The 20,278-nt window shown below is 42.9% G+C and overlaps 1 protein-coding gene across 2 annotated transcripts; it reads right to left on the bottom strand.

The window, feature by feature from the left end:
* Positions 1-289: 289 nt before the first annotated feature.
* On the bottom strand, positions 290-20,214 carry diras1b (DIRAS family, GTP-binding RAS-like 1b). Of its 2 annotated transcripts, none has more exons than XM_086183073.1 (3): positions 20,038-20,214; positions 5,352-5,693; positions 290-5,267 (listed from the first exon to the last, which is right to left on the bottom strand). In XM_086183073.1, exons 2-3 carry the CDS (start codon positions 5,658-5,660, stop codon positions 4,980-4,982), a joined length of 597 nt encoding a protein of 198 aa, XP_086039199.1. In that variant the 5' UTR covers positions 5,661-5,693; positions 20,038-20,214; the 3' UTR covers positions 290-4,979. The 2 variants fall into 2 exon arrangements, with proteins under 2 accessions (XP_086039199.1, XP_086039198.1); XM_086183072.1 differs by lacking the exon at positions 20,038-20,214 and adding an exon at positions 6,999-7,050.
* Positions 20,215-20,278: the final 64 nt, after the last annotated feature.

The following is a 20,278-nucleotide window of genomic DNA, read 5'->3' as shown; positions in this document are numbered from 1 at the left end:
TGCATGGCATGCGTGTCGTGTGCGTGCGTGTGTGTGTGTGTGAATGTGTGAATGAGTCAACACAGTTAAGTGCTCTGAATTCCGCTAAGCTAGAGAAAGTGCTACATATAACTACTTTAACTAAAAGCTAAAAATATCAGGCAGCTGGTGGAGGAGAATTCACGGGATCATCAGAGTCACACGTCCATGCCAGATTTTTCAGTTTGGACCAAAATGAGACCTTGGCTTACATCATGCTAGTGAAGTCAAGCAGCGTTTAAAAAGAAAAACCAAAAGACAAGAAACACTCCTCAATTCATATTTTTATTAGGAAAATCATTTTGCAGATTTGATTATTATTATCATCTATATATACTGTATATGTTATTTTCAGTTATTCAGAGGATGCATCAGCACAGTATATCTTAATAGGAAGACTATTGCTAGAATAAATATCTATACATCATAATTAGTTAAATTAATAAAAAATAAATCCCAACAGAAAAAAAAAACAGAATAATTTACAAAAAACAACAAGTGCTAAACGAAATCTGCGAAACCAAAAGTCATAAACGCTGCTGAGGAATTTATTTAAAAAATACAAAGATGATTCACAGTTTGTGTCCTTGTTCTCATGCTGGCTGGAACACCAATAGGGACCATGCAGGAATGAAGGGCCAGAGCGAATTCAAACTACATCACCCACAAAGTCTATATGCCCCCAAGTGACACCCCCCGTCTGCAGAGAGAGCTTTGGAGGATCTGTGGCAATCAGACGAGAGGTAAATGGGGGTGGCAAAAGTGATTCGGAGAGGTTAACAGGATCAATGGGAGCGCTTTCCATTTCCACACATCCTCCAGCACTGATTCCCTTCAGATCCTCCAACACAAAGCTCAGCTCGACCGAGCTGTAACCTGCCCTCGTTGGTAGAAATGAATTTATGGAACATACCTTAGAAAGACTAAAAAAAACCCCAACCTTTCATGTGTAATCAGGCTGTTACAGGGTCATGTTTCCTGCATCCTGCACATCTGTCCAGCAACATGACCAGTGCATACCCTGTTACCTCAATGATGGCAAACAACTGAGGTGAACTTCATCTGGTCCTAAATCGTATTAGGAACAAGTGCCATCTGTGTAAATTTCCTCTTTTGAAGTCAATGTGTTGTTTTCCTTGCAGGGGAAATTACGGAGTGCATCAAGCAGCTCTCTTCTGAAGTCTGATTTGATTATTAGAGGAAAACGCAGATGATAGCACCCTCCCACCACAGCATCCTTTCCTCTGCACACTCTCATCCCTCATCTTTGAAATATTAAGTCCTTTGAACACTATTTACAACTATCTACAATCAGATGTGAGCAGGTTCAGCGTCCAGTTGACTCATTAACACAAGAAAATTGGAGGGATGAACATGACAGAAATTTATTTGATGTGGACAGTGGATTTTTTTGTAGAATTATCGCTGACAGCTGTGACTGTACAACATCGCGGAGCAGAATGTAGGTTCCACCGACCAGGCCTGTGTGAAAGTGAGTCTGAATATGTGTGTGTGTGTGTGTGTGTGTGTGTGTGTGTGTGTGTGTGTGTGTGTGTGTGTAAACCAACTGCAGCCTGTCTTATTTTTCTTATTTTGCCTCCATCGCTTGTGTGTATAGGCGTGTGTCTGATGACTCATGCGAAATGTGTAGGCATCCTCCACAGGAAAGCTTCAAATATCTGACATACACTTCATACAGCACAAACATGCACACACATACACACACAAACACACTCATGCAGGCCAGAATGATGGAAATAGATGGTTGAAATGCGCTCGAAGCCACACGCACACATGCACACACACACAGCAGTAGTGAATATGTTAAACTGATGAATAAGATGAGACAAGCCATGGTAGGATGGAGTGCAGAGGTGTCTGTCCTGATTCATGCCAGCATTTAACTCAAAACACACACACAAACACACACACACAAACACGCACACACTCCAATGCACATCATCTTCTCATATTCTCCCACATTTCAGCTCCTTATAGACCACCCTTCGTGTAGCCTCTATTTTCACACTATTCCTATTCATAGCTCCCTTGCTTCTTTTCGCTCTCACATGCTGCCTCATTGTTTTCCTCGATCATATTCCAAGCAGGAACGCGGACAACAACGTAGACGTCAGCAGAACAACAGATTGCACACACTGGTGTCGCATGAAGCAACCAGACGTGTCAAGCTGATATTTTATGCAGTGTGCACACAACTGCTGCCGCACATCACATCACAACTGAGTTTTATAATTTCCAGCTTTAGAGTTCCACGTCAAGTGCTTCATCCATCTAAATCACCAAAGACAAAGTGTTGCGCATCTTGTTTGACAAAATTAGAAAATATGTGTGAGCATCCCTGGCGTCTAACAGGTAAAGGGTACGTCTATTATGCAATATTTGTTTTGAGTTTAACAGACCTCACATTAGTGCAAAATACAACACGTAAACTCATTCAGATTTAAAAATAAAAGGAACCATAGTTACATATTCACATTTTGCTAGTATGATCTGATTGATAGATCTGAAAAGTGGAAATACAATATATTATGAGCATCATTATGAAGCTGTATATTACAGTACATAGCAACATCAAACCTCCTAAACATCTTCTGGTTACAAAGGACGTATCTCCAGAAAGACAGTGGGTACAGTATTAACTTTACACGGGGAACATTTTACTTGAAGTTCTTATAAACATGTCACCGTTATGTACAGTTTTTATGTTGTGGTAATGCAGGGGGGGTCATTTTACATGCTTCTTATAAATGAGGCGTTGCTGATTAATAAGAACGTCTTCAAGTAAAATGTTACCCTAAAGTGCCCAGTTGTAGATTCTGCTGCACACATAAAGAGACAGATAGCGAGAACTGTGCTTTTTCTTTTCTTTTTTTCTTCTTTTTTTCAGAGAGACACACAGTTAAAAGGGGTATTATCTGTGTCTTTGGGTTCAACAGTACAGTAACAGATTATCCTCCACCCAAAACCGCCTGAGAGATGGAGAAAAGAACTGCAGGACTAAATAATCTGTCTCTTTTGTTATAATCGTCAGGGGGTGACCCTCGGCATGCCATACCTACACATCTGGGGGGGTGGGGTGGGGGGGCTACGGTACACGTCTACACATCTCATAGCTAACCGGTCACGTCACAATACCCTGTTGTTCAGCAGAACCACAACCTCATTGTGCCATGTACCGGACAATTAAAAAACACACACAGATTGAGAGATGATGATTGTTCCTCCATGTTCAGGACTGCTTGAATGAAATATAAAGATGTGAATCACAGAAAGAAAACGAGAAGAAAGAACACAAAAAAGAATGTACAAATAGATATATTGGTAAAAAAGTATTGTGCTTTTGGCGTTCCTGTGTACAGTTTTCAGAGCTCCTGCGTGAAAAAGGGTGAATGCACTTTGGATGTAGAGCTATTCTGGCTCCAGGAGGATATTCTGTGTTAAGTGGAGATAATTAACATATAACGTAGGCAAAAAAACATGGCAAATCCAGTTTATGATATAAAGTGCAGGGCATTTAGGCTGAGCGAGCCCCCATTTGTGTGTGTGTGTATGTATGTGTGTGTGTGTGTATGTGTGCGGCAAATTTTGACACTTGCATGAATGCATTTGAGGTTAATTTGTGTGCATGCATATGACCCATTCTGCTTCCCGGATGCCTGCATGAGTGATAGCAAACCAACCAAACAGGAAACAGAATTCAGGTCACATTGAATAATCTGCATGGAAAAAAAATGTACATCCGTCATTTGTTTTCTCTGTGTGCTTTTTTCTTTAAGGAGGTTTTTTTTTTTTTAACTTTACATAAATTCATTGTAAAGCAAAACAAAATGAGAAAAACAAGGCAAAAAAAGAAGAAAGAATTGGCACATGAAAGCGCCAAAGCACACTGACATTCTTGACCTCAAAAATCCTCCCAGGTTCACTTCTTGTCTTACCAGCTTGGCAACGATTATCCAAGTGTATCATCCTTGTCGACAAGGCAGGCGTGTATTTTTGTTTCATATTTTCATCCACAGTTTTCATCTGCACTGCATTAAAAGGATTGTTGCGTCATATCAGTAGCGTGTGCGCAGACCCTGCCGCTGGATGCTTCCCAACTTCAGACCATCAGAGGATCCACAGATGAGTTTTTACTATGACAGCTTAACAAATGTAGAGAGGCTTGTTTTATCTTTCAGGAGGAATGATTAGGATGAGAGAATGTCTCCTCTAGCCACAATTTTATGCTTGTGAATCTGTTAAAGAGACTAGATGGAATATATTTGAATATCCCATGTTTATATATACATCAGAGTCCTCAGGGGTGGCTCTGGGAAGCGGCTGGGTCGTAACTTCCTTTTAAATATGCTGCAGTGGTGTGAGTCGTTCGTGCTTGCAGTCTCAAAACCTCTGAGTCTCTGTGCTCACAGCATGACATATCTCATGAAGTAGTGTCTCTACCAGATGAGTGAGCCTAACTTACCCTTATGGTTCTGTATATCTGTTATAATAGTAGAGGGATGTGGAAGGGGGGGGGGGGGGTTCAGGTGAGCTGGGAAAGGTGGGAGTGGAGGTGAGAGAGGATAAATGTCTAAATGTTTTGCTAAAACCTTTCCATTTTGAGTGCTGTGGCAGTTCGAGGTTTCCACTCCAGAGGAATTCTTGTTTTTGAGTTGCCGTCTCCCTCTGCGTCTCCTTTAGAAACATGCACATGGCTGTACGCTCCATACTGAAATCCGTTTTTTTATTTTAAAAGAACTGCTGAGCTGTGAGTCAGATGGAGGAGGATGTGGATGATGAGATTCCTGTTGCTTTCCACACCTCTTGCTTTGAGTGATAAAGTCTCTCTTCCTTCTTCTCCACTCTTTCTCTGTGCCCCCCTTCTCTTTCTCTCTCTCTCTCTCTCTCTCTCTTTCTCTCTCTCTCGTCTCCACCACCCCTCCTTCTCTCGTGTCAGGGTTTTACATCACGCTGCATTTTCCCTTCAGTCTCTCGGCACGGGACTGCTTCCCCGAGCGCTTGCCGTCAATGTTGAGGCTCATGTTCCTCTTCTTGTCCAGGTTGAGGAGCTCCTGGAAGAGCTCAGTGACATTGTGGTTGGTTTTGGCTGACGTCTCCATGAAGGCGCACTTCCACTGGTTGGCCTGAGCCTCACCATCCTTGGTCTCCACCTCCCGCTGGGTTTCATCACTCTTGTTGCCCACTAGCATGATGGGGATGGCCTCAACATTGCCTTTGATTGCCAGGACCTGCGGATGAAAGAAGAGGCAAATTTGTTAGGTTCTGGTTTCCAGGTCAGTGTATCTTACAAAAGACACCAAAAATGTAATGACCTGTTGGTAGATGGGTTTGAGCTCCTCCAGGGACTGTTTGCTCGTGATGGAGTAGACCAGGATGAAGGCGTGGCCTTTAGAGATGGACAGGCGCTGCATGGCTGGGAACTGGTGGCTCCCTGTGGTGTCAGTGATCTGCAGGGTGCATACGCTCTTATCACAGCTGATCACCTGGCGGTAGGTGTCCTCCACCGTGGGGATGTAGGTGTCCCTGAATGTGCCCTTCACAAAGCGTAGGACCAGGGAGCTCTTCCCAACGCCCCCTGCCCCAAACACCACCACGCGATAGTCGTTGCTCTGCTCCGGCATTCTGCCCCCCTCAGGCTTAAGACAATATTGCACCTGGATGTTTAAGGGAGGGAACATGGAGAGAAAGGAGGAGTGGGTGATTAGGAGTGCAGAGCAGAAACAGGATCAAGGAAGGAAAGCAAATGGCCAGTGTGAACACACTTGATCTGTAGTGGTCTGAATTTGAGCCAAAGTATAAATTAGAGGATGACATTGGTGGTGCCTCATTTGTTTCAACCTCCAGCAGATGTTTCTCCAATCAACACCGTTTTTCAGTTTCAATCCCCAAAACAGTTTCCTCATCACGAACCGCAGCTCTAAAACTGACAAAAACAGCCCCGCCCTCGCCAGCGACAGTGTCCCTGCACTCTCAACTTGCAAAAAGCCCATAAAACAGAGAATTGCACTGGACTGCTGTAAGTTGAATGTACACTGCAAAAACCCAAAATTGTACACAAATATATTGATCTTATGAAAGTGTCTGTTAATGTCAGACAAAAGTACTTTGGTGAGATATTGGGAATTGTTTTTACACCATGCATCTTAGTTTAGATACATTTTATTTTCTGAAGAGGCATTCCAGTTGTGCCAATTCAAAATAAGCCAAAAACAATTAATTCACATGCCTGCATAAACACATTTACTTATAAGTTCAAAAAATAAAATCTGCCACTGAAACAAGTGAATTTATCTGAGTCAAAATTTTCTAAAATAAGTCTCCATATTTCCATATTTTTTTGATCGTGTCTTGTATTGACTATTGTACGATTTGATTTGAAATCAGACAAAAAAAAATTTTCGAGGAACGATTTGTTGTGGAAAATCAGCACTGTCATGTTGGGAGAAATTAAAACATTTTGAGGGGAATTGAATGCCCTGCACGGTGGTGCAGTAGTCAGCGCTGTTGCTTCACAGCAAGAGGGTTTCGGGGTTCGAGTCCCGGCTCGGGCACTGGATCTTGTGTGTGGAGTCTGCATGTTCTCCTTGTTCCTGTGTTGGTTCTCTCTGGTACTCCAGCTTCCTCCCACAGTCCAAAGACCTCAAGAGAGGACGAGGCTGATTGATGCTCTAAATTGACCGTAGGTGTGACTCTGAGTGTGAATGATTGTCTGTCTCTATGTGATGGACTGGTGACCTGTATAGGGTGAACCCCACCTCATCCCTGAGGGCTGCTGGGATAGACTCCACCCCCCTGTGACCCTCAACAGGATAAACAGAAGAAAATGGATGGATGAACATTTTAGTGAAATATGGATCACTGCGGAAGGGACTCAGAGAGCTTATAACAGTGTATTGATGTACATCATGTGAGGACAACACAATGTGATATCAAAATGATGTTTGTTACATCAGACTTACTTCCTGTTTGTTTGGAAAAGATCTGTCCATGTAGAGTCCGCTTACAACAGTTTGTGTCTTACAGTTAAACGTCGAAATCGACCACCTCACCATGGTAACACAGTTTAACAAATACTCAGACACGCATCACCAAGATCTTAAGAAGTTTCTGACAAAATCAAACGATCACGTCATCCCACCAGGAGTACATCAATGGTGCCACAAGATGGCGCTATATCTATGTGACCTAAATTTTGATGGATTCTTCCATGCACGCCTCTCCATAAAGGTTGCTAAAAACTGGCCTGACAAACAAGCAAACAGATAAAAAGAGACTAAAGCGTGGTTTATGCTAGACCCTACGCCGTTATTGAGCATTCGAAGTTCTGCGTCGAGAGAACGCGTTGCTCTGCAATTCACCGCCAAGCCGCTAGGGGGTGTGGCTGTGTCTTTGTATGGTTTCGGGGGGCTCTTGTCGAATTCCAAAACAAAACTACGGCTGTTTGCTTTCATGAATCAAACTGTAAACTTTGAACATGACAAACAAGACTTCTTGTGGCCATTTTCTTCCGGAGACGCACATATTTGACGCGGAGGTTCTTCCACCTCTTGCATTCAGCGACCTTCTCTGAGCGGACCAATCACAGTCCTTTACGTTCACGTCACGACGCGTCGACGCGACGCGTTGTCAGGATTTTTTTGAGGTGCACCGCAGGCTTTGGCATGGGGTCCGCGTAGGGGTCTGCAGTCGACGCGACGCAGAAGCATAAACCAGGCTTTACATCCAAGTGAAAACTTAAACAACACTTGTGAGAGTAGAATAAGAACCTAGAAAACAGGAAACGCAAAGCTCTACTAACCCTGTTCAGTCATCGGCAGCAGCAACAGTGAAGGACTCTACCAACCCATTACTGCTGCAGCTCATGCATATGTGTCCGAACAATGTCCTCCTCACACTGACTCTATTGCTATCTTTGTAAGCACTTGGGTGTCTACAGAGTGTCTCTTCATGATTACGCAGAGTATCTGTTGCATTATTTATCTGCTGTGGTTGAAAACTTGCTTTAAGGTCCCATAATAAGATACTCCTTCAGTTGTGATCATGTGCTGCTCTCTCAGCTCTGGTTGTAATGAAACAGTAAATTGACATCAATACTAGATGGAATAAGTGGATTCCTGTCATGCTTCCACTGCTGGAACTCACTATTGATGGCAGGCCTCCTGTAATTGCATTGCCAGGTTTGAGATAATATCAGTCAAGGAGTTCAAAATAAATGGAGATTCAGGGAGTGCCTCTTGAGTTTATGGTCAATCTATAGCTGTAAGTCTGGCTGACATTTGGGAGTGTTTTATGTCCATGCTGAACACACAACCTAAACTTACAGGTATATCTTCTGCTCACATGTCTACAACCTGTAGACAGTTTTACTCTGGTCCAAAAGAGTAGAGAAATGTTGTTTAACAGCTCTCTGGTGCTTTCCAACACATCTCAGTGTAAATAAAGCTTGAAATAAAGCATCAAGCCAAGATTCTTTGAAGAAGTGAAACAAGAACGGCGCAGTCAAGCGAAAAAGGAAGAGGATTAAAAGCGTTAGTTCTGATCAGCAACGTCCCTTTGAGACAAAACTGTTGGCTAGCAACGTAGCTCATCTGCCTCACACTCTGGGCTTTAATCAGGCCCTCAGCCATGAAGAATCATGGCGGAAGCTCGACAGAGAGATTCCTGCTTAGGTTTGCTGTCAGCTCTGAGTGAGACAACACCGACAAACACACACACACACACACACACACACACACACACACACACACACAGTGATTATATTTCATCACCTTCTTAAAGTAATTGCCTAAGTCATTCTTTGACAATTTTTTTTTTTTGCCTTATGATATTTTGTCTCCAGTTTTTTGTGTTTTCTGAAAAACCTGAAAAAATGACTTTGGCAATTATTGTAAAAGGGCAATGATTTATGACACTAGAGCTGTTATAATAAATATTTCTACTGGAACAGATCAAATTACTTTGTTGTTTTGGATAATTATCTCACAAACTCTGCAGCTTCCACAGGCAAGCAGAAACATTTCAGGGCCTTTCTACAGATTTGTTACCTTTCTGTCCCCAGAACCTCATAATCATCAAGTCTCTTGCACTTTGTCTTAATTAGAGCACTGCAGAGATGAAGTATCGTTGTAGGGGGTTAAAGGTTAGCACTGCAATGTGCCTAAAGCTAATAGAACATTGCTAACATCAACTCTGTGGCAAACAAACATTTATGAGATTTATGTGATTATTCAGCAAGATAATCTCCATGAATCACATTTTGTGAGTTTTAAAATGTAAACGTGCCTGTTACAAGTATCTAGCTAAAGTTAAGTTACAAGCAAACCATACTCAGCCTCAGCAAACTTTATCTGCTTCTATTTTCACTATGATGATGTGTAATACCCAAGACAATTTCTTGTTAAGACACAAAAACTCTTCTAAATTCATAGGTATGACATTTACTGATGTATCTTGTGCCAGAGAACAAAACGTGAATGTATAATGCACGACTCTATGTGCACCAAAGACCTTATTTTAAGCATTTAACTGAATCCAAAAACCACTGAGACAAGGAATCAGGGTGTTCCACAATGCTAACTTATTTCTGGGTTTTAAGACTCCCTCTCGTTCCACTCTTTTGGAAGATGTATTACTTAAAAACTTAAATTATCAGGGGACTGAATTTGTTAGATTTAAAACGTTACAATATTTGACCAAACAGGGACCCTCTTGCCTGTCTGCAGGGCTTGACATCAGCACAGGATACCAGGATCGGGATCTTTTCAAATGGCATCTACACCGATAAACTCTATGTGACACTACAGTCCTACGACTCCCAGGAGCACCTGTGAACATGGCTCGTAAATTTGGATAACCACCAGCCAAAGATGCTGGTGAATAAAAATGATAACGGGAAAACTTGCCTGCCCGTCCACAGCTCAAGATCTCAAAGGCAAGGATTCCCAAACTGGGGATTGTGTACCCCCAAGGGTACATGCAGTTACTTTGGGAGGCTTGCAAAAAAAAAAAGAAAAAGAAAAAGAAAAAAACCTGTAGTATCCTCTCAAAAAAGCCTTATCAAAAATAAACCAGTGTTCTTTGTACAGTGTCTGACAGAGCTAGCATTAATGTTAGCCTTGATAGCTTAGCCACTGGTGATGCTAGAACCACCTGAGGAGACAGAGGAGGGGGGGGGGGGGGGTACACAGCAAAAAGCTGAATATTTCAGAGAAAACATTAGCATTACTGAATTAGATGGGGTGGCACGGTGGTGCAGTGGTCTGCACTATCGCCTTACAGCAAGAAGATTCCGGGTTCGAGTCCCTGCTCCATGTTCTCCCTGTTCCTGCGTGGGTTCTCTCTGGTACTATAGCTTCCTCCCACAGTCCAAACACATCAAGAGGGGACGAGGCTGATTGATACTCTAAATTGACCGTACGTGTGACTGTGAGTGTGAATGGTTGACTGTCTCTATGTGTTGGCCCTGTGATGGACCTGTCCAGGGTGAACCCTGCCTCTCGCCTGTAGCTGCTGGGATAGGCTCCACGACCCTTAACAGGAATAAATGGAAAAATGGAATTAGATGGTGGCCAAATCTTTAAAAAAAGACCTTAATCTGATCTATTGATAATTTGGTAGTACATATCCACAAGGAATTTGCCTGTTGAATTCCAGCTGATGTCAGTACATCTGTGACACACCTGAAGCTTCTTACATGCTTTTGATGCTTAGAGATCCTCTCTCGCTCCCTCTTCTCTTAATTTATTCATCTGATCTTTCCCCCTGCTCCCCTCACTTTCCTCTTGCTGTTTCTCCTCTGTCTGCTATACTCCCTCGCTCCAGGTCGCCATGCTGTTTGATCAATAAACTAAGGCCACTGGGGTTTTGATCGATAGGGCTCGTCTGTCTGAGCCCCATCTGTCTGTCATCCAGCCTTGTCGGTTTTCTGGAACAGCGAGTTCAGCTCCGTGACAACGATCCCGCTCATCAAAACCACCCTCCCCTCTTTCACCTGAACTAAAATTAGCTATGTCCCTCCTTCTGTCAGCAGCTATAACTGCATACACAGGTACAACCTCACAGTGACATGAAAGCGGGCGCGTGCGCGTGCGCGCGCACACACACACACACACACACACACACACACACACACACACACACACACACACACTGTATATCCGCTCTTTCACCATTTGTCCTTGACACCAGGCCTCTGAGATTAATGAGACTCCTCCCAAATGCAAGCCCCCCCCCCCCCCCCCCATCTTCGCTTGTTTTATTTGAAACGAGAGGACTGCAGCTCCTTATTGAATTAACGGTATACTACAAATGCATCTGTGGCAGTGCAGCCAAACTCCATTAGTAGATAGCTTTGGCACAGACCAAGCAGGCCTCCTCCCCTCTCAGTCAGAAAATAGATGCAACGCAGCTTTCTCCACTCGTTTATTTCACCGAGCCAGCAAGGAAATGTCACCTTTAGCGAATATATGCACATAATTTCCCTCAAGAGAGCCACTTATGCAGCGGCACAAAGGAAGCGCATTAACCAACATCAAACACAATGCCATTCAACAGATCAAGAGCGTGATTAAATAGACACCCACAAAGCAGTCCCATGGTATCTTGTGGGGAGAAGGGTTTTAATCAAGCCGCGGATACCGGAATGCTGCGCATATATGGCTATTTGGCGATGAGCGTTTTACAGGATCAACAGATTTTTGTTGTGCAATGAAAAAATTGTCAGGCTCAGCGATGCTGCAAAACACACAGCGTCACAATGACTGGAATGTGTGTTATAGTGAATAGTGCATACATCAGCTCAAACCTTCACAATGTGTGTGTTTGTTATTAATTCTATGTCTCTCTCCCTTTCTTTTTTAACCAGAGGAAGGATTTTCATTGAGTCAGAGTCGGAACCATTTTTAGACTCAGGCGTTTTCGTCAGGCTCATACTGACTGTAGAGGTCTGATTTCTACATTTTGATTCAGTCACACTGCTGCTGCATTGCTGCGTTCACACCAGTGAACAAGGCTCACAGATGGTCTCCAAATCATTGCTGTTGGCAAGCGAGATTGATCAACACGACTCCATCGCCTAGTTTTATTCAGAGATATTTTTCTGCCTATAAGAGCGCGATGATGTGGAGAATCAATCAGAGATCTATCAGAATGATTGATCGGGTCCATTGCATTGTGACTGCTGTTTTATCACACGTTTATAATGGTAATAAGTTAAAAAGTATGCAATATAGAAGGATGTGAGATTTAGCAATATTTTAAGTATGAATTTTACATTCATATTTAGATAACAACTGCTTTTTTGCTCCTCCCATTTTCAAAATGCCTACATTTTAGAAAGCAAAAGTAAAGCAATGATTACTGATGGTGTGTTTTGGAAGATATCAAGGAGAATATTTTCCAAGGACCCAAATAAAGTTGGCGTGACACCGTGTTTTCGTGTCTGACACAGACACTGTGAGTCTGTGCTGACACAGAAACCAATCTGAGTCCGCCCCGTAACAAATATTCCATTAAATTCCATACATCCATAAAGAAAGAAACCCAACTGGACAGAGTTACGCAACACTTGACGCGTCACCTGTCTGCGTGACCCCTGATTGTTCTCACTTCACAGCAAATTTGGGCAAATGAACCGATCAGGTACTGTACCTCTGAGGTCCGATCCAGCGAATAGGACCAGCATCAGCACATCCCTTTTCTTAACAGGGTTCTTCTGACATTGTGACACGAAACACTGGCTTTTTTAGTTGATTCACTGATCAATTCAACAAGAACTGAGGGAGGCGCGAGACGAGCTGATCGGTACCACAGGTGGGACTGGTGCCATTTGAAGTGTTGTAGTGCACCATTTCTTCTCACCGTCACTCCAGATCTTACGCTTTTTACATTACGTTACACTTTTAACTCCATCGAATCCAATATGTTAGCGTTGAAACTATATTCCTTTCTTTTTCCGAAATATCTTTTGCCATCGATTGAGGGGGGAAAAAACATCATAATGAATACAAATAATGCCCCCCCCCCCAAAATTAAACAAGTATATTGATTGCATAACATAAAATAGGGAAGTGGGGTACAGTACATGTCTAGCTTTTGTAACTGCTAAAAGAATGATTTTGAGAAATGGATTTTGATTTTGATGCGTAAGCCAAATTGTTTTTCAATCGAAAATAGCAAGTCGATTTTTTTTCTAGGTCTTTTTGGAACGGCTGATTCAACTAATGACGCAAAATATAACTTGTGAATGAACTGGGGCAACGTTCTGTGAAATATTCTTTAGTTATATAGTTGAAGAGAAAAGAACGGCCCTATGAGGGAGTTTCATGATTCTGTTTACATCTAAATAAGTCTGAGGACATCGAATTTCAACATGGCTGCTGTGCATCAGCGTTCACTTTTCCACTGTTAAGGTGGATGTGTTAGTTTCTTGTGACTGATCAAGGACACTCTCCCCAAGTGAAGTGAAACATGCATTAACTTAATTATTTGCCAGCTTGAATTCAGTGCAAAAAAACTGTAGGTGCAACATTGGTATATTATTGTCTCGTGAAGTTGTTGTAGCAAACCATTTCCTCTTTGTACACAGGGACATAAATTAATCTTTGAATACTGTATTAGTTATAAGGTGCTCTTCAGTTTCAGTTGCTAACTTGCAATAATGTAGCTTTATTCTGAAAAATAGCATACTGCTCGTTACAAATCATCTGCAACTAGCTGTGCATCCCTGTGTTTTTATACTTGAACATCTGCTCCACACATGCATCAGGACAAACAAAAACACTCGAATGATCCACAATTGTATAGATAAAAAAAAAAAAGTTCATTCACACCATTCGTGCACTCGAGGCTTCAATGCGCCACACCGCAGTTGTGCCTGCTGAATTTTGGACCACGATCAGCTTCCAAAATATTTGTGATGTCACAAATCCCTCTCATAGCACCACCTCTTGATTTTCACAGAGACATTTTACACTTTTGCCAGTTAAATCGAAAACAGCCTTCTGATATATAAAATCCCTCTACACTGTGAAGCTCCAACATTCAACTGGGTACTAAGATAGTTTTTCTTCATTAAATAAACAAATATAGATTCGAGTTAAATGTGTGTATATGGAATTTAAGGCTGGTGTGTGTGTGTGTGTGTGTGTGTGTGTGTGTGTGTGTGTGTGTGTGTGTGTGTGTGTGTGTGTGTGTGTGTGTGTGTGTGTGTGTGTGTGTGTGTGTGTGTGCGCCGAGTGTCGGTCTATACAGTGATTTAGCACGCACCAGCCCGTATGCACGGATCATGTGTGTTCAACTGTCCAAGAGATTGAAACACTGTGGTCATGGCTTAGTCGCTAATCATTGAGCTTAACCTCCTCTGTACTCCTGGCTTGCTCCGCATTGACCCAATTCCCAAGACTTAAGTTACCAGCGATCTCCCTATAAGACCGCATGCAACTCCTGATGCACGCTGAGACCCCTCGGATACTCACAATTCGGCACAAACGGTAACCAGAGGACCACTGGACAGCCACCAGCACAAGAGCGTCCGTGAGCTATGCACAGTTTCTCCTGAACGATCCAGACCGTCAGATGTTTTCTCATAATTAAAATGAGCTCAGGATAAAATGTCTCTATCTAATAGGTCAAAATACAGACTTACTGGATTCCATGCGATACAGTAAAAAAACAAAAACAAAACAACAACTTATAAGTCACAAATCTGTCACAAATAAAAGCACAACAAATATGTTTCACCGTTTCTAATTCATTTAAATATTCCGTCATAAAGCCAGGAGTTCTTGCCGTCTCTTCAGTTGGTCTGCATTCACAGCCCCTTTTCCCATCAAATATTTGTGGCTTCTTAATGAATCATCTTAGGCAGCTCTGTCTTGTGCTTTGCTTATGTTTTTTTCTTCTTCTTCTTCAAATGAACCCCTTAAAAAAGGAGGTCCTTGCTTGGAGGACTAAAATTGAAAATCATCACCTTCTTAAAGTATTCGCTGAAGTCATTTTTTTTAAACAATTTTTCCCTCCATAAATCAACTCCTTATGATGTTTTGTCTCCTGCTTTTTGTGTTTTCTGAAAAACTTGGAAAAAAAATCACTTGGCGATTATTCTAAGAAGACGACGAAATGCGTGATGGGCCACTGGCCAAAGGCCAACAGAGGTTGTGGTTGCTGCAACCTGAGGTGTCACTTGATCAAATTCATTTGAAAAAGATTTTAATAATAATTATGGATATTTTCTACGAACCATTTTTACCTCACAATAGCAAGCACCTTAAAAATTGGCTTAAAGGATATATTCCTGAATTTTGATTTAATTTCATTTCATTTAATATGATTTGATTTAATCTAATTTAATTTGATTGGATTTGTGTCGTCTTGTATTTTTGACATCTGGCAGGCCAAATGGGTCTCTGCATTGAATGAAGGGAATATGACGGCTGATCATCCTGAAAAATAAATGAAACCGTTGCTCAAAACAGTTCAAATTGCTAACAATTTATGAAATATCGTCGAACAATTGCACAGAATGAACCAAACCTCCATTCTTGCAAATGCTCACAGAGAAAATAAGAGGAGGCCGTAAAGCACGATGAGCACATAGTCATGATGATCCTCAGCTAACGCTGATAAAAATACCTCACTAGTGAACGATGCGGTCTTAGTAGTAGCAGCAGTAGTAGTCTTGGCCGTGTTCAACAAGCAGCCACTTCAAACCTCTATCAAGTGTTTTTGTCAGTGTTCCTGAGGAGATAAAATGAGCATAAACACCTGAAATGACTTCCTCAGATTGAGTAGCCGGTCGTACAAATCAGCTCCAGGTGATACAAGCTTGTGACATGGCTCTTCCTGCAACTACCCTCTAATTCTAAATTTACTACAGTGGTTAAGGAGGAAACCATCCCCCCACCCCCAAGGCACATGAGTAGTTTCTGAGCCTAGAGAAGTTGTAAATAGTAACCCAGTCAATCATGTTGATTCAATGCAGCAGTTTTACACAGGACTGGATGTAAGACGTCTGTGTAATTAGTCTTTGAGTGAGTATGAGCACTGAGCTTGACCAGGAGAGCACCGGGTTGCTCCGTCTGGCCTCTCCATAAGACGCTGCTAATACCACGGCGCGGTAATCTGAGAAACACAAGAGGCACCTGCCTATAACCTGGTTTAAATAATTAAAAACTCTGGTAATTCAGCAATCTCCATAAAAAATCTGCATAATAACTAAAAATGTCTGTATTCCGGGGTATTATTAGGAGCTGTGTGGGCTCTGACCTGACTGACGCACCTGACCGCAGTGACAGATGGAGCCAGGGTTGGCCGTTTTGGATTGACTCCATTGGTTTCTACTGTTGAGACCAGGCAGGCGCAGCTTTTGTTCATAATACCAGTTGATCCCAGGGTGATAACAACACAGATGGTTTAAAGCAGAGACGACAGGGGAAGCCTCCTCCAGGCTGCATGTGACGTCCCCGTGATGCAACAGCGTGAAAACAATACTGAGTGCTAACTTCTTCATCTCAAACTAAAAAAATACGGAAAACATTCTCTCAGTTATATATATATATATATATATAAAAAAAACCCTCAGAGGTCACAGCGTGCATTAATGACCACATCGGCTATTCTAACTTGCACGTACAAGACAAAGAATATCTTCCTAACGTCATGAATAATGAAGACGTTATGAACCTTTCAAATGAGCTGATGCCGTTAGAACAAGTAAAAGACTTTAGCATTGATTTGTTCGGGTATTAAAGATGACATTATGCAGGGCACAGCTATAAATAGCTCAGAGAGGCTCACAGTGGACCTGGTGAGAAACACACAACACAAAGGCATAACTACTATTGTTATTATTTGATCAAGAAGAGCTTGCTGTTTTTGCCATGACCAGCAACTCTCACACAAAACATCAGTACACTCACAGTTTGACAAGATGACAACTAGTATTTTTTTTTTTAAATTTTGCTTGGTTTTTTTAATGATTTCCTGAGAAAATAATACAAATACCCAGAGAAAACACTCACCGCAAAAAAAAAAAAAAATAAATAAAATTGAATGTCAGTCGGTGAAGTGTTTGGTAAACAAGACGGATGTGAGAGAAGTGGTCCAATCACCCGATCTGAATCTGCTGTGAGGCTCCAACTGCAGTTACAGGTTGCCATGGTGATGCTAACCGCTTAGTCTCAACAGGATGAGCTGATTCAGCTGATAGAATACCCTCAAACTCAAGTTTATTACCCATAGACTGTAACTGGTAACGTCTTAGTAGTGAGATTATGAACAACAGGAGACGCTGCTGAATTCAGCGATAAAATGAAAAATGCAAGTAACATTTTTCTTGCCCTCCTGAAAACCTGCCATGTGGGCTAATACTCCATCTTGAACAAGGAGCTGCAGTTATTTGAGTGTCTGCCCCAAATCTCAGATCTACTTCAAAATTCGACAGGGTCTTCTCCATTCCTTCATTTTGGGAAAGAGGAGGATGGTCACAGTTGTATTTAAACGTGAACATATAGAAAACATTACTGTATATTCCTTTGCACTAATATAATCTATCAACCAACTACTTCAAATTCACAACTGTTCTCCCATACGAGAGCAAAAAGAAACTATTAATCACAAAAAAGGCTGTACATCCAGAGAGAAATTGAATCAAGAGTATGAAAAAAGACATGTTTGATTTGTTACTTTTTATCAGAGGGGGGCACCATTGGCTCGGAGGTAGAGTGGCCATCTAGCAACCAAAAGGTCGCTGGTTCAATCCTCCCTTCCCCCAATGACCATGTCCAAGTATCTTTGAGCAAGCTGCTGAGCCCCTGATTTCTCCTGATGGCCCTGCGATGGACTGGCGACCAGTCCAGGGTGAACCCCGCCTCTCACCCATTGTCAGCTGGGATAGACTCCACCCCTGCAGCCCTTAATGGATAAGCGGTATAGAAAATGGATGGATGGATCTGCCACAAACATTACAGTTGACCAATAGCATGATTTTGAATGTTGTGTGCTTAAGCCTCAGGCAGTCGATATGCATGTTAGCTAATCTATACATAAAGAGTTCATTTGCAAATGTACTAGTTTTTCCGCAATTGGTTCTTGCCATTAGACATAAATGGGTCACTGTTGACTTCATTATTTCAGCATTTTTCAAAGCATTATAGATTTTTTTCATTTCATTTATTAATTTCAATTGTTTCAATTTAGGCGGCACGGTGGTGCAGTGGTCAGCACCGTCACCTCACAGCAAGAAGGTTCCGGGTTCGAGCCCCGGCTCGGGCACTGGATCTTTCTGTGTGAGTCTGCATGTTCTCCCTGTTCCTGTGTGGGTTCTCTCTGGTACTCCAGCTTCCTCCCACAGTCCAAAGACATCAAGAGAGGACGAGGCTGATTGATACTCTAAATTGACCGTAGGTGTGACTGTGAATGTGAATGGTTGTCTGTCTATATGTGTTGGCCCTGTGATGGACTGGCGACCCGTCCAGGGTGAACCCCACCTCTCACCTGAAGGCTGCTGGGATAGGCTCCAGCATAACGTTTTGATATTCAACTGCTGAGGGGGAAAGTTCATATGTTCTCATCGAAAAAGGGAGTTTCTGTACTTAAAATGGACCTCACAGTGAATTAGGAGTCGTCTCGTGCCCAAATTGTGGAATCATCAATAACTGCATGATGGCTGATGTCGTATTTTGACTCATATTCCCGTACTTACTCCAATATATCTTGCATCACGTCTGAGAAACTGCATCTAGCAGCTCCATTCTGGGTCCACAAAAACTGAGATCTCAATGTGCTCAGCTGGTTCCCAGAAGAATTCCCTCCTTTCTCAAAGTCTGACCTTGTTTTGTTGGTGTTCATTTTAGTCTCGGGTGTTTTTGCTGACCCTTGACTAAAATACCCTGAAATCATCATCAACCATCATCCTCCTCCCTCCGTGTGCCTTTGTGGTGCCTTAGTAGAGACAAGTATGGTTCTTATGCAACCATACTGTGGCCATTCAACACATGCAAAACAAACAGACATGCCCCCCCCCCTCATACACACACACACACACACACACACACACACACACACACTTATTCCCTCCTCCTAACAAACACATACAGGCTTTAATACATTCTGTATCTCTGCTGCAGCTGCTGTTAACCACACACTTTCTAGCTTAATCGCAGGATTTGCCATCATGCATCCCTCCTCTCTCCTCTGTTCTCTCCTATCCTGCAGCTCCCCCCCCCCCCCAACACACATTCACACACGCACACACACACACCCATGACTGGCAGTGTTCGGTGGTGGCAGAATACAGGAAGTTACACACATATGGATTCACTTTTGCATGTCACAGTGATTCTCCTGTGCTGTAATAAGACCCCCCCCCCCCCCAACATCAGGCATGATGACAAACACAGATGGAGGATTAATCATAGCTTTTGCCGGAGAAATCAGGTTTCACAGGCGTCACGCCGGCGTCATGACAAGTGTATAGATGAATGATGACGTGCATCTCGGTCGTGGCTCTAGTCAGGAAGGGGTGGCAGAAGGGCTTGCCGTTGGTCCGCAGATTGGTGCGCAACGCCATTACCGACCACCCTACTCTTCTCGGTTCATTCATAAATACCAGAGGATCGCCATCTCGCAGCTGTGCCATCATTTCGCAGTCCCCCCACCACCACTAACGCCACCTCCCCTTACTCCTCAAAGCAATATGATAATCCCGACCCCCTCATATCGCCCCCCCCCCCCCCCCTCCTGCCAATATGGCTGTGCGGGCACACACACTCACAATTCACACGATTATCGAACACCTATCTTGATAGAAGCCGGTGCAGATACGATTAAATAAAACAGCGACATACAAATACATTTCAAAACAGACATTTGATGCTGAACAGCAGGAATCGTGTGCGCGTCACAGCATCCATCCAGGCAGAAGGATCGCTGTTACGCCACTGAATACCAACATGTAACCTCCATGAAAGATGCGGGGATGAGCGGCATCCTCCCTCATACCTGGTGGTGGTGGTGGTGGTGGTGAAGTCGAGCTCCGCTTCAGGCTTGTCCTTGGTTGAGACGGATGAAAGACAAACGCAGAAAGCGTCTTAAAGCATTTTACGCGGTTCATGTAGAGCTCATGTCGTCCGATTTCCGACACCACCACAGCAGACTCTCTCTCTCTCTCTCTCTCTCTCTCTCTCTCTCTCTCGCTTTCTCTCCCCCCGCTAGGACGTGGGAGGTGCTATGCCCTCTTCCT

Source organism: Aulostomus chinensis, chromosome 17, assembly GCF_037954235.1.
Source record: "Aulostomus chinensis isolate RoL2024-O1b breed Wild chromosome 17, RoL_Achi_v1.0, whole genome shotgun sequence".
Taxonomy (NCBI): domain Eukaryota; kingdom Metazoa; phylum Chordata; class Actinopteri; order Syngnathiformes; family Aulostomidae; genus Aulostomus; species Aulostomus chinensis.
Note: the sequence above shows the minus strand (reverse complement) of the source record. Positions and strands in the feature narration are given on the sequence as shown.